This window comes from Camelus bactrianus, chromosome 15 (genome assembly GCF_048773025.1).
Source record: "Camelus bactrianus isolate YW-2024 breed Bactrian camel chromosome 15, ASM4877302v1, whole genome shotgun sequence".
Taxonomy (NCBI): domain Eukaryota; kingdom Metazoa; phylum Chordata; class Mammalia; order Artiodactyla; family Camelidae; genus Camelus; species Camelus bactrianus.
In genome coordinates, this window is record NC_133553.1 from 32,075,357 (window position 1) to 32,093,423 (window position 18,067).

General features: G+C 41.2%; 2 protein-coding genes across 2 annotated transcripts in view; one reads left to right on the forward strand and one right to left on the reverse strand.

The window, feature by feature from the left end:
• FNDC4 (fibronectin type III domain containing 4) overlaps positions 1 to 18,067 on the reverse strand; it is a 48,454-nt gene that overhangs the window by 4,502 nt on the left and 25,885 nt on the right.
• On the forward strand, positions 300 to 13,948 carry GCKR (glucokinase regulator). Its single transcript, XM_074341832.1, is given in 15 exon segments — positions 300 to 365; positions 647 to 675; positions 678 to 802; positions 992 to 1,067; positions 1,720 to 1,778; positions 2,158 to 2,208; positions 2,210 to 2,232; positions 2,578 to 2,644; positions 2,817 to 2,837; positions 2,839 to 2,871; positions 3,853 to 3,947; positions 6,201 to 6,306; positions 7,749 to 7,867; positions 8,458 to 8,556; positions 8,794 to 13,948. Coding segments are annotated over 15 exon segments (1,077 nt in total). The 5' UTR covers positions 300 to 306; the 3' UTR covers positions 8,909 to 13,948.

Genomic DNA, 18,067 nt, shown 5'->3' on the forward strand with positions numbered 1-18,067 from the left:
GGACATTGTACTAAGGACAAGAGTTAGGAACTTGGGTCTTGCTCTTCAGGGGGCAAAGCAGAGGCTGCAAAGAGGGACCTCAGGAGCTCCCCTGGGGTGACCAGAGGGTTGGGGGGGGGCCTAGTGAACAGAAAAGGTGCAGGCAGAGGCGCTGAGAGGGTGTGGTGCTTAGAGAGGCCAGAGTACTTGGGCTAATCATTACTGTGGCTCAGATAAGGCCCTGCCAGCTGCAAGCAGAGTCAGTGTGACAGAAGAGTTTGTGTGGCTGAAGAGGCAGGTACAGGGGTGTGTCCATAGCATCAGACCATGCCAGGGACAAAATGGTTTCAACATGTGATTGAGACACCAGAACCTGGCAAGTGGGAGTTGAGACCCCTTCTCCATGTTGGCCTTCTGCACTGATTCCTAGAATCCTGTCCCATCTAGACTTCCCTCCACCCTGGGTTTCTGTTCTCCCCCTCCTCCTCCCCATCTTCCTTCCTCATCTTCTTTCCCTGATAGTCCCAGAATACCAGGTGCAAGCTAAATGCTTTGTGTGTGTGTATCCCAGTGTTGTGCCTGCTGCCACTCCCACCTCCAGTTCAGCAGGCGTGAATGAGGCTTTGGCTCCCTGCCTGTAACCTTGTCCCCTCTTCCCTCTGGGTATGTTGTCTGGGTATGAGGCAGCCCTGCCAATCCAGAGAAGTCAAACCCACCGACCCAGGATCTGGACAAAGCAGATGCTGAGCAAATTGTTCAGCTGCTGGGGCAATGTGATGCTGAGATCTTCCAGGAGGAGGGACAAGTCATACACACCTACCAGGTGACCCAGGCCCATCCTCCTTTGTTTCACTCCACAAATACATAAGCCAACCCCAACCTCACCTCTACATCTGCCCTCTCAGACCATGGTCCCTAATTTTTGAAATCCTGAGAGAACCTCCACTTCACCCATCACCCCCTAGTCCACTGTCCTTTTTCTTGGCTGCTGATGTCTGTCTGTTGCCTACAGAGACTCTACAGTGAGTCAACTCTGACCACCATGGTACAAGTGGCTGGAAAAGTTCAGGAAGTGTTGAAAGTACCAAGTCTCCATCTGCTACCTGCCTAAACTTGTCTTCCTATCTACTTTTTTCTTTTCTTGGTCTCTATTTTTCACTTTCTTAGACCTCAGTTCTCCTTTCTCTCAGTCCTTTCTCTGGGGTCCTTATTATCATCTTATTAATCAGTAGTAATTATAACTATTACTGCTTCATACTTTATAGTTGACCATGCACTTTCACACCCATTACCTTTACAAAAAACTTGCGAAGTTGGTGTTATTGTCTCCACTTTTTTCAGATGGGAAAACAAAGACTTAAGATAATCACAGTAGCTTACTGAAATACACTAGCTAATAATTGCTGGATAATGCTGATTCTGTCTGTCTGTCTGTCTGTCTGTCTATCTATCTACCTACCTATCTATCTTTCTATTTATCTATGAATGACAAAGCTGCTTTCAGACCTTTTTGTAATAAGTAAGCATTTGAATAAGTAGCCAGACTTGGGAGTCAGACTGAAGTTTCTTTCTCAAATCAAAGGTTTCTTTCTGCTGCACCACAGTGGCTATATTCTGTTCACTTTTGTAACAAGAAGGAGGTTTTGTTACTGACAAAGAAAAGAATGTGCTTCCCTCAACCTGAGGGGGGTCCTGGAGACTTAGGCATTTTTCCTTTCTCAGGAGCCTGGGGGGAGGCAGTGGGGCTGGTGGGGCTGAGTGGAGGGGGCACCTCTGGGAGGATGGCATTCTTCATGTCGGTGAGTACTCTGATCCCCAGTTTTGCTCCTTCTGCCTTCTCAGGGTGACACTCAGGACCATAAAGCTCATCGTAACTCAGCTCCTAGGTGGAGCCCTCCAGCTCCAGCTTTCTGTCTTCTCCAAACCCTCGATCTCACTATGGAGTCCCATTTCTGCTGAGCCCATCTGAGCCCCTGGTCTACTGTCAATGTCTCTCCATCCCAGCACCTCAAGTCAGTCATCTCCAAGGAGCATCTTTAAGTGCCAGATTCCAAGCAGTACTGACTTAAGCACTGGCCTGGAGAATCATTATACAGCCTCTCCCCTGTAGGTGTTGAAAATCCAAGATAATCGTTCCTTCACCGACATTACTATTTCACGTTCTCTCCCCCTTCGCAGGTCTCCTTTAACCAGCTGATGAAAGGTCTAGGACAGAGACCTCTTTACACCCCTCCTCATTGCCGGAGGTGACAGGTAAGCCAGGTTAGCCTACGAATATTGTGTTTGGCCTGAATAATGTTTTTAAAAAATTTAATCTGAATTATTTTAGATAGAGACTGTGTCCAGTTTGCTTTGGTCCCACCATTCCTTATTGCCTCACACTTGGCCCACATTACATACTTATGTTGCCTGAATAGCCCTTGTAGGTATTTGAGTTCTTCAACCCTAGAGAGCATTTATCATGGTGCCCGACAAATAGTAGGTATCCATTCAGTGATAATTTTCCCTTCATTCCCTTCTCTCAAAGCAGCCAGCCCTAATAAATTGTAGGCTTCTGCATCCCAACCAGTGCCACTGACCTTGAGTCTGTCCTGTTAGGTCTATGGTGGCCTCTAGGGAGGGGACAGAAGATAGTGCCCTGGATGGGATTGAGAAATTGAAGAAGGTCTGTGTTTTCCACTGACACTCAACCAGAGACCTCTGTCCTTTGCTTCTCATGGAGACATAAAAGCCCCAATATCCCACTCCCTGCCCTGGCTCTTGCCCTGACATCCCTGCCCAATAGGTTTGTATCCTAGAGTCCTCTTGGTGGCACTACCTCACCTGTCCTCTCCTAGGTGGCTGCTGGGAAGAAGCTGGGTGACCATCATTGGCATTTCGGTGAGACTCTATGTAAGTGTGAAGACAGGCTGGGTGGGTCGATTTTACAGGAAGAAAGGGGGTGGGAGTGGAATAGCATGGAAGATACATTGACAAGATTTATCTAGATTTAGCTAGAAAACAGAAAGGCTTTCTTAAGGAATTTTGATTTTACTCTCACTAATTAGGATCCAGTGGTATGACTGTGGGACGAAGGGGAAGGAATCCTATCAGAATAACTATGTACCAATCCATTTGACAACCAGAATAGATGGACTAGTCCAGGGGTCAGCAAACTAAGCTGGCTGGTCGGTCCAGCTGCTGCCTGTTTTTGTAAATTAAGTTTTACTGAAACAAAGCCATTTGTATTTACATATTGTCCATGGCCACGTTCATACTTCAACAGTAGAATTGAGTAGTTGGACAGAGATCAGAGGACCCCAAAAGCCTAAAATATTTACTTTCTGGCTCTTTACAGAAAAAGCTGACCTAGGACTAGTCCTCTGCTCCTTAAAGTGTGGTCCTTACACCAGCAACATCAGTATCACCTGGGATTTGTTAGCAATGCAGACTTTCAGCTCCCCCAACCCCCACCCTGGACCTACCGAGTCTGAATCTGCATTTTAGCAAGACTCCCAGGTAATTTGTTTGAGAAGCATTGTACTAGATGACCTCAAGTTTCCTCTCAACTCTGCAGCTTTGACTCTGACTCCAAAAATTCACTGAGCAGAAACTAGACCCCAGCATTCATGTGGAATGAGGCACACGAGAAGACTAGGACACGGACCTTATGGAGCTTGCAGTTTGTTCAGTATTTTCAAACCTTAACATGCAGAAGATTTTCTTGGGGGAACTTGTTAAAAATGCTGGGCCGTGGGCCCTCCCATTTGAATTTCAATCCAGTGGATTTTAGCTAGGCTCAGGAATCTGCATTTAAACAAGTATTGGGGGGGGGGTCCTGATGCACTAGAGTAACCCCCCTCATCACACCCTCTTCTCTTTCCCTACTATCAGGCTCCCTTTGTGGCAGGCCAGATAGATGACTGCATGGATAACCCAGCTGTCTTTTTGCCAGTCCCGATTGGCTTCAACCCAGTGAGCATGGCCAGGTGAGCCTTCTGTAATGAAAGGTGGAAACTGGCCAGCCCCCTGGGGGAAGCTAGTGAGGAGGGGAATCTGAAAATCTATAGTACAATCACAAAAGAGAGGGCAGGGAAATAGGGTCTTTTTCACCAAATCTCAAATTATTAAAATAACTATAAAGTAAATATTCCTAAGCTTATGAGGTTTTTTTGTTGGTTGTTTTTCTCATTTCAGAAAGGATTGAAGGTAGCTTACAAAGGATACCTAAAATAGAAGAAGGCATACGTTTAAAGCAGAGAGTGAAGAAGCAAGGAAAACAAGGGTCAGAGGATAGTATGGGGTCAGGAAAATGCACACCACAAAGATCTGTACTTTCATCTGTGGTAGAGCGCAAGCATCTTTCCAAAGGAGTAATGGGTGCTCACTGGCCTCCTAGTCTCCTTTGCCCAGATCCCTTATTTTAGGGCCCTTTCTTCTTCATTGCAGGCATCCTTTTGGTCCCCTCTGGCTACTCACATCTGCCACTCTGTTCCCCTTTCTGAGATCCCTGTGCCTCCAAACCACCTCCCGCTTGTTCTCTAAATGGCCACTTTCATCTCAAAGAAGGTCGGCACATTAAACCAATAATTCTCAGGTGTGGTTCTGTGCATGCACTGCCTTGGGTCTGTTAAAAAAATAAGAACTACCCTTGTGGGAGAGGTCTGATGTTGTAGGTTTGGGGTAAGGCCTTTAAATACCTATTTTTTGAAAGCATCCCTGGAGATTCAGATGCACAGCCAGTCCTGGGAAAGTCTGCTAAATAAACCATTGGAGTGGGCCGCACAATGAAGATGAGGGCTTCCTGTCTCTGGAGGTATTCCAGTGAAGGCTTGTTGATTACTCAAGAGCAGCTTTGTGTATTTAGTGGTGGTCTTGGGGAGAGGGACAGCTGAATTCTTTCTGGGGTAACTTTTCAACTCCCAGATTCCAGGCTTGCAGTGTAATTAACATGAAGGTATTAATGAGCTTGATCTCTTTTAATGGAGGACTTTCCTTCACCAAAAATGTATCTGCTGCAGTGGATGCTAATTTCAGGCACTGTGACTAAGTGAAATGAAGGATTTCAAACAATGTAGGCGTGGAGATCTTCCAGTTTTTCCTTAAATCAGTGGCTCCCAAACTTGCCTGATCTTGAGTCGTCTGGGAAGCTTTTTAAAACTACAGATTTTTGGGCTCTACTCCAGAACTACTGAAGTGGACTCTCAGGGTGGGCGTGGAACCCCAAAATGGGTAGTTATTACAAAACAAACCTCCCCAGGTGATTTTGATGACCAGCCAACTCTGGGAGTCTCAGTTTTAAACTACACAATAAACAGTCTCCTCTCTCTGCTTAGGTCTCCTCTGTCTTAGGTCTCTAGGAAGTTTCACAAGTAGTTTGAGGACAAATTATTGGAAACACTTTACCCATTGGGTGTAACTTGTGATACTTGTTTGTCCTAGAAATGATACAGATTTAAAAAATATAAAAGTATTTCAAGAAGGGATGGAATCTTTGTAGGAGTGCAATGATAAGAGGAAGTCAGGGAGGCCAGAGACAGAAGTAACTCTTTGAGGTCCTGCCACGATGAGGGATTCACAACTTATCCCCTTTCAAAGCCAGGAGAGCCAATACAGATGCTCCCCATTCTTCTCCATGGTTGCACCTAAGCAGAAAACAAGCTTGTTGCTCTCCTCATCCACACATTGCTTTGTTCCTGATTAATTTATTGAAGGGCTGTTTCCCAGGTGTTAGGTTCTACGCTTCAGACGGTGCGGCTTGGTTCTCTCAGTAGGAACTGTTATCCCTCTCTCAGGTAGTGAGGGGTTCCCTATTTGGAGAGATTTTCAGAATGTATTTCCAGGAATTGGAAAGGCTTCTGATAGACACGAAGACTGAAAATAAGGTGGTGATTTTGATATTTGGATGATGGACGCTCCCCCAGGGGCCTCCAGAAGGTGTGGCTGGTGTGGTCATGGCAATAGGACCTGTGGGAGGACCAGGACACAAGAAAATTCTGGTCTCAGGCTGGAATTTTAAGCCTGAGTGTTGACTTTCCTCTGGGCTTAAACTGCTGAATGTTTTATTAACCTTCAGCCTTGGAGTTCAGGGACACAGTGCCCCTATGAGCATCAAAGCACAACCTTCTAGGAAACTGTTGACCTCTGACCCCAATCCCAATGTGGTCTTTGATCTCGACTGCCATGTGAGGCCCTTCCTTTAGAGCCTCACAGAGATCCCCCCATCTCTCTGTGGACCCCAGAAGTGACCCCATTGAAGGTTGGAGTTCAACATTCCAACAAATAGCAGAGCGGATGCAGAAGGTGCAAGAGTAACAGGTAGCTTTTATGCTCAGTCCTGCGAATGGGGTAAGACCTCCCCTGACCCCTGCCCCTTACCCCTACCTCAGGATGGTTTGCCACTTAGGGCCTCTGGTTTTAGGTTCTTGTTACATATTGTCTAAACTTCTGATGCTGTATGTCCACTAAAATGTTGTAAACCAAATGCTATTTTCTCATTTCATTTTTCACCTTAAGATGTTTTGTTTCCATTCTGACCCTGTCTCTTAAATCAGTAATCATTAAACACCTAAATGGTCTACAGTAGTTTTCTATTTAAAGAAGCTCTTTTGCATCTGTGTGTAGAAAAGATTGAACAGACTGGTGAATTGCTTTATGTCTCTTTTATATGTTTAAATTTCAAATACGGGCTTTAGGAAGAATGGGATGCTGTGGGGGAGGGTATAGCTCAGTGACAAAGTGCATGCTTAACATGTACAAGGTCCTGGGTTCAGTTGCTAGTACCTCCATTAAAAAATAAAAAAGAAAAGCTTGGGATTGGGTAAACCACTCAGTCAAAGGGATCTGGGCAGGTCATCTGCAGTATATACTATTTAAAAAAAAAAAAAGGGATATAGTTTCATTCTTCTGTAAAAGGGGACCAAAAGGGTGCCTGAAATGAAGGAGAAAGGGCCCTAAAATAACAGAAATAGCAGAAAACAAAATTGGTGTGGGCCTTCTAAGCCTCCAGCACTCCTGCTCCATTTTCCCCTCCACTGGATTGCGGCTGTATCTCACTAGCGCCGTCTGCCCTTCCTTTGACCTCGCAAGAACTTTAGTCAAATCCCTGCCCCTGCCCCTCTCGGCCAGGGATGGGTACACCTGTGACACTCTCCTTGCTTTTCTTTTTTCAAGACAGGAAGTCAGGAACTCTGTATTACACACAAGTTCTGTATCTTTCATCTCCCAGGTGCTCGTCTCTCCTCCTCTCTGCAGTTACTTATTTTTAATCTCCTTTTCTCAGACACTGCTCTTATCATTCTTCTTGCTCTTTGGTGTGTCATGTTCTATATCTGTACCTGTGTCTGTATCTTACAATCAATGACTACTTTGTTGGCCTGCCCAAAGAACAAGAAATGTGATGTTTGGATTAACAAACTATTTTAAAAGTGGGGGATGGAAGGGGCAGAAAGCTCTCAGGAAAAAAAAAATCTCTGAAAAACCCTTATCTCCAGCCAACAGGAGGCCCAATTACTCTGGCTTTCTCTCCAAAGTCCTAAATATACCACAGAAATGACCAGAGGTGGCCCTTTCCCTCTCTCTTCTCTTCTCTCAGTTAAGCCCTCAACCCAGCATTCCTCCTCACAGCGCACACTGGGGGCCACAGGTCCTACAGATGCATGCCCGGTGGCCACTAACAGATCACGTGTCCAAGAGCCATAACCAGATTGCATGCACAGTGGTCACTAACTAGTAAACTCTAGGACCCTCCTTCCTCTCCCGATTTCTCCTGGGTGTCATCACCTCCTCAGCCTGAGGGTCTCAATGGCTCCTCCCAGATGAAAGGTGGAAGCGCCACAAAGATCCTGCTGAAAACCCTGTTAATGGCAGCTCACAAGACTGTGGACCGCGGCATCACAGCATCTCAGAGGTAGGGAGGATCTGGACCACAGGGAGATCAGAGTCAGGCAGCGGGTCGGGTGGTGCAGGTGGGGGAATGGCAGATCCAGATTTTTCCCCTGGGAAAGGAGCTGGTAGAGGGATGCTGCCATCCCCATCACACAGTCACAGAGTCTGGATTGGTTCCAATGGACCCTCAATTCCTCAGGTCCGGACCTAATCCCTATGCCCATCTGGGACATCCAAAGCTAACCTAGCTTCCGAGAGTCTTTGATTTGGGGATGGTCCAGGTCATGCAGGGTAGAGTTCATCCTGCTGTGGGCCTCCCTCCCTTCCCAGGGTCTCTAGCCTAGCTTCTGCACTGCTCACTTACATCCTCATCAACTCTCTGATCCCTTTCTTCTCCCAGTGCTCTTGATGTCCTGTCCCTCTTTCTGTTCTTTAGTTTTGTGCCTGCTGAAGCCCTCTCTGTACCTCTTGAATGCAATCTGGCTCAACTTACTGCACCTCCACCGGCAGAACTTAGTTTTAAGGGAATTGTGCCTTCCCCAGCCTGGGAAGTACATAGGATTTCTGAGGGAGCCCTGCGCCTGCCCTGGGAGCTGGTGACCTTTCTCCAAGATGTCTTTTGGAAATCCTGCGGACATTTGAATGAGCTTATTAGGTTACCTATAGTCAAAGCCCCAAGATCGCTACCCTGATGAAGCAAGCCAGCACCAGGTGTGTGGATGTGTACTTGGAGAGGGGAAGTGGCCTGGGTGGGAAATGTCCTGAGAGCAGGGGAGACCCTACGAGACATGTTAACATGGGGAGGGTAGCGGGTCTGCGTGTTTGAGGGTCATAGTAGGCTTTTTGTTTGTTTACTCCTGTGTTCTTGCATGGGTATCTTTCTCTGATCTCTGGACTATTTTCAATGTGATCTCTCCTCTCATGTCCTGACCTCTGCCCCATTCTCAGCCTGGAGAAAAAAGGCCAAGTGTACCTGGTTGGCTGGCAGACCCTGGGCATCATTGCCATCATGGATGTAATCGAGTGCATCCACACCTTTGGTGCTGGTGGAACCCCAGTCTAGACTTTCTTCATGATTCCTTCTGATCCAACCAATTGGTCTGCTATCCAAACTCTTCCCTACCCTCAATTCATGGCAGCTTCTCATTCAATGGCCATCCTGCCCTACCTCAATACACATTTCAAACTCTCCTTCCTTTGAACCCCACTTAGTACTTGATCCCTCAATTCCAAGCCCCATGCTTAGCTATGGCCTCCTATGTGTGTTACTCCTCACCCCTATACCCAACTTGTCACTTTTCCTTTTTCTTTTGTTCCATATTTTCCCCCAGTTTATTAGTTTTTGTATTCCTATGTTTTTGAGGTAGACATGTTTTATTTAAATTTTTTACATAGTCAAATCTATTAATCTTTTTGTGTGTGTGTGTGTGTATGTGTGGTTTTTGTCTTTTGCTTGATTCTGGTTTTTATCTTTTTAACTGTATTGAAATCGTTTAAAATAAGGAGGCTTCCTTTAGAGCTCATAAATCTTTACTTGTAGAAATATTTTTGATGTAAACTCCGCCTACACTTTTATTTTGAAAAATTTCAAATCTGCAGAAAAATGGCAAGAATAGTACAATGAACACCCATATGCTTTCCCCAGGATTCACCAATCATTAACATATGCCACATCTGCTCCATCTCTTTTTCCCCCTGAATCATCTGAAAGATATCTGGAGATGTCACGGCACTTCACACAAATTCCTGTGTCCCCTAAGAATAAGGGCATTTGCCTACATAATTACAATGTAATTATCACACTTGAGAAAATGACAATTAATACAATACTACTATCTAATATACAGACCATATTCAAATTTCCTCAATTATTCCTATATTGTTCTTATTTTCCAGACCCAGGATCCAATCAAGGATAATGCATTACTTTTAGTTATCACATCTCTTTGGTTTCCTTTAGCTGAGTTCCTCAGCCGTTCTTGATGTCTTTCATTACATTGCTATTTTAGAAGTCTGGATCAATTGTTTTCCAGAAGTGCCTCACTTTGTATTTGCCTGATTGTTTCGTCATTATATTCACATTGAATTTTGGGACAGGAGGCCTGCCTAGATGAGGGCTGTGCCTATGTCAGTGTTTCCCATGAGGAGGCTCCTGATATCAGTTTGTTCCTTTATTGCTGATGCTACGTTTGATCATTTGGTCAAGGTGGTGTCAGATTTCTCCGTATCTTATTCCTCAGCCATCTTTCACCCACGATTTTAGCATTCACTGATGATTCTTGATTGAATCAGTTATTACTCTGATGATTTTAAAATGGTGATTTTTCTATTTCTATCCTTCTGTCTACATTTATTAATAGGCATTCTTCTGTAAAGAAAATCTCTCTTCTCTCCTGCAGCTTATCTATGTTTGTCAGTTTCGTACTGATATGGACCCATGAATTTTTGTTGTTGCTGTGTTTTAATCCATGCTTGTCATTATTCATTTTAATGCTCAAAATGAGAGTTCATTCAAGTTGGCCCCTGTGTTCTTGTGACATATCTATCCACATTAGCATTTGAACACTCTGCTGTGTTTCTTTTAGCAAAAAAAGAAAACCTCCTTTTCTCTTTATGCAATATGTATATTCTTTTGTGCCTTGCATTTTTGCCTAAGATATGCTGAAAATCACTCCACTTCAGTTTATAAATCTCTTCTTCATTATTTACATTTGTGTGTGTGTGTATGTAAAATAGTTTACCCAGTCATCTTTTATGTAGGAGCACAAAAATGTTGGCCCACATTCATTTTGTACACTCCCTCATTCCAGCCTTAGACTCATTCATTTTTCCAAGGAACCCTGGTTGTGGTTAGTGGAGATTGGTATTTAGAAAGCTAGGTGCTAGGTATGCTCACTGCTACTGGTGTGTCTTTGCCCCTAAGTCCTTTCAGTAGAAAGAACAAGGAAATAAATAAATATTTTTCACACATGTACAAATATATACACATATATGTATACACACACACAAACGCACATATATTCTCCGTCTCATCCCTATTTTCCTGTAGTGAGAATGTTGATTTCCAGCATCATCAATATATTTACCCATTTGTTCAGTCCTACAATAAATGACAGTTTTGAAATTGCTACCCTAATACCACTGTCATCAACAAACTTACCAATAAGTGGTCAAGATTTTTGCAGTTCTTTTTGTCCTTGGATCACATCCCACTCAAGATAGATAAAGTGTTCAAAAGTTACTTGTATTAAATATTTTCTTTTTCTCTGTGGTTATGTTACTAATGTGATATATGATTAGGTTCATTTTTGACTTTTAACTTATTTTCAATTTTAGAATTTTTTCAGTTTTTGACTATGTAAAACATAACATGATTTAAAAGTCAGAACTGTAGAAAAAGGAATTATCTCCTTTCCTTCTGTATTCCTTCCATCCCATTCATCCCTGTAAGTAACCAATTTGTTAGTGACTGACTTCTCCTCCTGTGTTTCTTTTTACAAAAAAAGTGTGTGTGTGCATATATCTGCACTTCTTTCTTATACAGGAAACAGCATACATTGCTCAAGGGTCAGCTGTATATTGTAAATATTTGGGGGTGGTTAACCATGCAACATTCTTTGCTTTAATTTTTCTGGAGTTGAACTTATCAATCTGTCTTTTATTGAATATGGATCTTGAGGAACAGAAAGCTCCCCTCCCACCCCCATCCCCAGAATTTAAGGGAACTCCACCTGTGTTTTCTTCTACTAAAAATGGTCTCTCTCTCTTTTTTTTTTTTTTTACATTTTGATCTTGAATTCATTAGGAGTTTATTCTTGTATATGGGGTGAGGTATGGATCCAATTTTGTTTTTCTAAATGATCATCCAGTTGTCCCAAAATATATTTTTAAAGTCCATCTTGTCCTGAGCAATTTGAGATGCTACTGGTATCAAACACTCAGTTCCCATGTGCCCTGGTTTATTTCTAGACTTTTTGTTCTGTTCTACTGGTCTGTCTATTGATGTGCTGGTGCCATACTGTTTTATTATAGAGGCTTTATAGTATGTTTAATGTGTGAGAAGGTTAGTCCTCCCTTCATTACTCTTCTGTAAACTGCTGCCTTTTCTCCATATGAACTTTAAAATGAATGTGTCTAGCTTCAAATTATGTAAAATTTTAAATATTTCTTGTTAATGGTAGTTAATGGTATAAATGGTTAGTGATATAGCCCAGATTTCATTGATCTTTTCCCCACAGGGCAGTCTGACATACAGCCTAGAGTCTGAGTACTGCATACTGGCCAGCTTCATTCTGAGTGGTTAGATTTCTGTTCTTAGATTCAGGGTCTTTGTCAATCATTTGTTAAATATTTTCTACCCTCTAAAAGGGTAGATTTTGGCCCGAATGTTTTAGTAATTACATTAAATGTAAGTGGAATAAATGCTCTAGTTAAAATCTACTTTAGATGGAAAATAACGTATATTTAGATTTCAGTTTATTTTGCATCCAATAACATGACAAAGGGATATAGAAAGGTTGAAAGTAAAAGAGTGGGAAAAGATATACTGTGCAAATGCCAACCAAAAGAAAATTCTATAGCAATATTAATATCCGACATAATAACTTAAGTCAGAAAACATTATACTAGAGATAAAGAGGGTCTTCATAGTAATAAAATATTTAATTCATCAGGAATAAATTATGATTTTAAATAACAAAATATATAGAGCAAAACTCTGCAGTACTCAAAGGAGAAATAAATCCACAATCATAGTGAGAAATTTTACACACTTGTGTAGTAATCTTTGGAAAAAAGCAGATGAAAGCTTAGGAATAATATAGACTTGAACATTAAGATTAGCAGATTTGACCAAATGGACATAGACAATATTCTTCCCATCTCCCATTCCCCTACAGGCAGAAAGGGAAGCTCTGAAAAGACACTATTTTTCTATCTTGTTTTTTTAAATTGAAGGATAATTGATTTACAATATTGTATTAGTCTAAGGTATACAGCAAAGTGATTCAGTTTTATGTATTTTTTCTAATTATTTTCCATAATAGATTATTACAAGATATTGAATATAGTTCCCTGTGCTATATGGTAAATCCTTGTTGCTTATCTATTTTATGTATAGTAGTTTGTATCTGTTAATCCCATACTCCTAATTTATCCCTCCCCCACTCCCTTTCCCCTTTGGTAACCAAAAGTTTGTTTATGAAGACACACTATTTTTAACACTTGCAGAATACATCTTATCGTTAAGCACATAGAATTTCTTAAATTAATCATAAACTGGGACTAAAGTCTTAAAACATTTCAAAGGGTTGAAATTAAAATGTATATTCTTATCACAATGCAACTTTGTTAGATAATTAGACAAGCCCTGTATGTCTAGAAGTCTTTTAATGAACTACTAAATAACCCACGGATCAAAGAAGAAATCATTATGGAAATAAGAAAATAGCTGGAACAGGATGATAAAAATTTTACATATCATAACTGGTAGAATAAAGCTAAAGTAGTAATTAGGAGAAATTTGTATCTTCAAATGCACAATTTAGATGAAAAAGCTAAAAGTGAATGATCTAGGCATTCATCTCAAGAAGTAAGTTAGAAAAAGAACAGCAAAATAAATCCAAAGAAAGTAGAAGTAGTTTTATGTCGCATCTCAATAAAGCTGGGGAGGTGGGGAGAAAGCTGAAGTAAGGAAATACTAAAGACAAAGGCATAACTTGAAATAGAAAACATACAGGAAGTTGGTTCTTTGAAGGGATTAATTAAAACTGACAAATCTCTAGCAGGTTAGATAAAGGAAAAGGAAAGAGAGAGAGAACACCCAATCAGAAAAACAAAGGAGACACTACTACATTTGAATAACTTTGTCGATACATATGAAAATGTAGATTAAATGGAAATATTGCTAGAAAATATAACTCTGCAAGGCTGATTCAAAAAATCACCCCAAATTCTCAATAGTATTATCACCTTCAAATAAATTGAATCTGTAGCCAAAAATCTTCATCAACAAGAACTATCGGCTTGTATGGCTTCACTGATAAGTTATACCAAATGCTGAAAAAGAGTTCCAAACTTATACAAACTCTTTCAGAACATAAAACCCAAAAAGGAAACATTCTCCAACTCATGAGTCTAGCATAACCTCAATACCAAAAGCCTGACAAGAACAGAAGAGAGGAAAATTACAGGCCAGCCTCACACGTGAAAATAAGTGACAATAATCCTAAACAAAATATTGGCAACTGGAATGCAGCAATACATTTGAAGAAAAAAATGTCCAATTAACTTATGAAGCTGTGTTCACAAGTTAGTAATTATTTGTAATCAGAGAAATTTAAGTTAAAACCACAATGAAGTATCATTACCACAAATACCAGATTGGCTAAAATTAAACCACCTGACAATACCACATTTGGAATGATAAAAGAGCAAGAAGATCTGCCATACACCAATGGTGGAAATGTTAATTGATGTTACATCCACTTAGGAAAAACAGTTTGGTACTGCCTGCTAAAGTTTGAGTCACACAACCTAGCAATTCCACTCCTTAAAGCAGTGATTCAAAGTGTGGTTCCTGGGCCTACAGCATCAGCATTACCTGGAAACTCATTAGAAATGCCAAATTTCTAGGCTCCACTCTTACTTATTCAATTAGCAATTAGGGTCCAGCAGTCATCTTCTTCTCCTCCCCTTTCCCCTTCCCCACCTCCTCCTTCCTCCTCCTCCCCTTCCTCCTCCTCTTCCTCCTTCTCCCCCACCTTTTTTTTTTTCTTATAGAGGCACTGGGGATTGAACCCAGGACCTCCTGCATGCTAAGTATGCACTCTGCCACTTGAGCTGTACCCTCCCCCCATCAGCAATCTTTGTTTTAACAAGCCCTCCAAATGATTCTGATGCATGTTGAAGTTTGAGAACCCCTGCCATAGAGAAATAGAAACATATGTCCACCAAGACACATGGACCAGGATGTTTTTAATAGCACTGTTTATAATAGCCAAACATGGAAAACAAGTCAAATGTCCATCAATATCATAGTAGATAAATAAATTATGGAATACTTATATAATGCAATAAAATAAAAAAAGTGAATGAATCTCAGCTATATAAAATAGCATGGATAATTCGAACATAATGGTGAGTAAATATTTAAGAACAAAAAATGCATTTTTGTATACATATAGAAAAAGGTTCTTGTTGAACTATATACATGTTTTAAGAACCCAAAACTGCCTCCAGCCCTAATCATTTTTTAGAATTCCAGGCTGGCATACAACTAGTACCTGCCACATAATATGTGCTCAGTATGACAGGCCTCATTCTTTACAATTGTGATTTTTAGTGACTGCAGAGTATTTTATAATATGTATATATCATATTTATTTAACCAGGTCCTTGCTGATGGCCTTTTCAAGAATATGAATTTGGCTGCCCTAACACACTGAAAATTCTATGAGGTGAGAGACCATGTATGTCTTTTTCTAAGACAGTACCTGCTATTCAATAATTTTTTAATTGAGTTTCCTTTTCCAAATTAATTTTTCTGTAAGAAAAAATGCCCTGGCCAGTTTTACTTATCTTTGTTACAACATAAATTGATTCCTTATAAATTTTATTTTCAGTGAACTAACTCTAGAGAATCTAGTCAATTCTGGGTGTAGTGACAAAATAAGTGTTCTAGACTTGGAAAAGGAGACCATCAATTCTGGAGTACTGTGATCCTCTAAGGTCATTTAATTTCCCTATATGATAGTCTTCTCTGTCTCAATGCAACAGCATCTAGGAAATGAGTCAAGACTTGGAGTTAGAAATCCATCTCTCTCACATTTTCTGAAAGTATCTACTTAAAGTACCCCAGCTTTTTAAAATGTACTTCACCCTGTATTCTAATGTGTGGTTTGGAACATATGACACCATACTTGGCCGTCTAAGGAGTGCTGGCTCCAGAGAAGATGCTTATAGGGCAGAACAGGCCACTTGGAAGGCCTACTCCTTTGAAATCTTGCCTCCATACTTTCTGGTTTATCACAAGGGGTCCAGCCCAATCCTAGAAGAATCATAAAGTAGATTCCCTGAGCATTGGCCATCAGAGTAGAGCTCAAGGGCAGCTGCAGGAAAGGGCAGCAGGTGCATGGCTCAGAGAAGAGACTTAAGCAGCAAGCACACTGGCTGGACCCTTGGAATGCCCATTGTGATGTCATATGGAGTCACAGCTTTAAGGGAGAAAACTGTTTGGCTGAGAGGGAATGGGGTTGAGTAATGGCGCCGATTTGGGGGCTGACCATCGTACTGCCACCATATGTCAGCCTTCTAGTATTATCTGGTTTCCTTATCTGGGGGCTTTGGGTGCTGTTTTCTGGGAAGAAGAGTAGGGAGCATGTGGCAGCCAAGACAGACTCAGAGGTATGTGATGCAACACTTTCTAGAAATTCGCTGTTCCCTGCCCCTGGAGACATAGAAATTCCTAATCTTGGGTCATGGGAGGAATCAATGGCAGAAAGAGGGAAGTTGGAATAGTGCCTATGGATGTCTTCCTATAAGTCACTCTCAATTCTTTTCCTTTCAATTCTTTTCAACCTTGAGCACCTGTTATATATGGTAGTGTATTAGACATTGAAGAAGAATAAAATACCATCCCCAGCTTCTAGGAGCTCGAGGTATAGCGGGGGAGAAAGTCAGATAGATATACATATATATAATAACCCAAAGAAAAAGAAAGAGATAAGTTAATAGAGGTCTAAATATTGCTAAAGAGATGAGAGGTGAAGAGTATTCTAGGATCTACAAAATGCCTTTTGGGGGAGCTTAGATTTGAGTTGTACTTCAGAGGAAGAGTAGGATTTTAAAGGTGGGTAGGATGGCAGAGGAGAGTAGTGGAAGACTTTCCAGACAGAGAAGGAATTGATTGGGGAAAGTGTGGGAAGCAGAAGAATATTGATTATGTTTGAGGAGAGGTGATGGCACCTATCTGGATGGAGTGTAGAAGTGTAGGGAACTGGTTGGAGAAAAGTGAGAGAAAAGGTTGGAAAACAGATAGAGGTCACATTGTAGATGGCTTCCAGTGCCAGGCTGTATACTTTGTATAAATATTATTCTGTCTGCAACTGAAAGACATCAAAGATTTTAAAGCTAGGTGAAAATGAGCTTAAATCTGTGCTTTAGAGTACAAACTTTAAACTTTAAAAAAGTTTAAACTTTCTTTTCTCAAACTTGTCACTTGGGGGTCTAATTAAAAAAGCAGATTCTGATTCAGTAGGTGTTGGGTAGGGATTGAGATTCTGCAATTCTAATAAGCTCCCAGGTATACTACTGCAGTTGAACTGAGCACCACACTTTGAGTGTGAGGCTTTAAATAACTCCAGTAAGTGCATATGGTAGTTCTCTGGTGTAGCTAAGCCAATAGGAGGCTATGTTAAAGACGTAGTGGGAAGGAGGGAAAAGGAAATGAAAGAATCAAAACAGTAAGATGGAAGAGAGGACATTGATTAATTCCCCAAATGTTTATCACCCACCAACACCACCATGTATAAGCCACTCCTCTAGACACTATGGATACAGCAATACATGGAAGGGACAAAACTCTTTGCCTTCCAGGATGTGAAAGAAGAGGAGGATCCTGAGGGAAAATGTGGATATGAGAAATGAGGCAGAAAGAGAGCAAAGGGCCTGAGTCTTTTTTTTTTTTTTTTCCCCTGACTGGATCTCAAATACAAAGAGTTGACTATAAACATTATCATCATTTTCCTACAAGGACTATTCATCTTTACATCCCCTCTGCCTAGCATACTACCTGGTATATAGTAAATGCTCCATATATATTTGTGAAGTGAATGACTTCTCAATTTTAACCCTGAATGATTGACAAGATGATGGCATTTTAAACTATATAGGAAACATTTGACAGAAGTTGTAAATATGGTAGGAGGCAGAAAATGTATATGGAGATATTCATCAAGCAGCTACAATTAGTGGTCTAGACTTGTGCTATCCAATCTACTATCCACTGGCCACACATGGCCATTTAAATTTAAATTAACCAAAATTAAATATAATTTAAAATTCAGTTCCTTAATTGCACTACCTACTTTTCAAGTGCTCACATGTGGTTAGAGGTTATCATAGCAGATATAGAATATTTCCATCATCATAGAAAATTCTATTGGACAACACCATCCTGGACACTAGATCCTGGAAACAGACATGGCTATAGATACATTTGGCC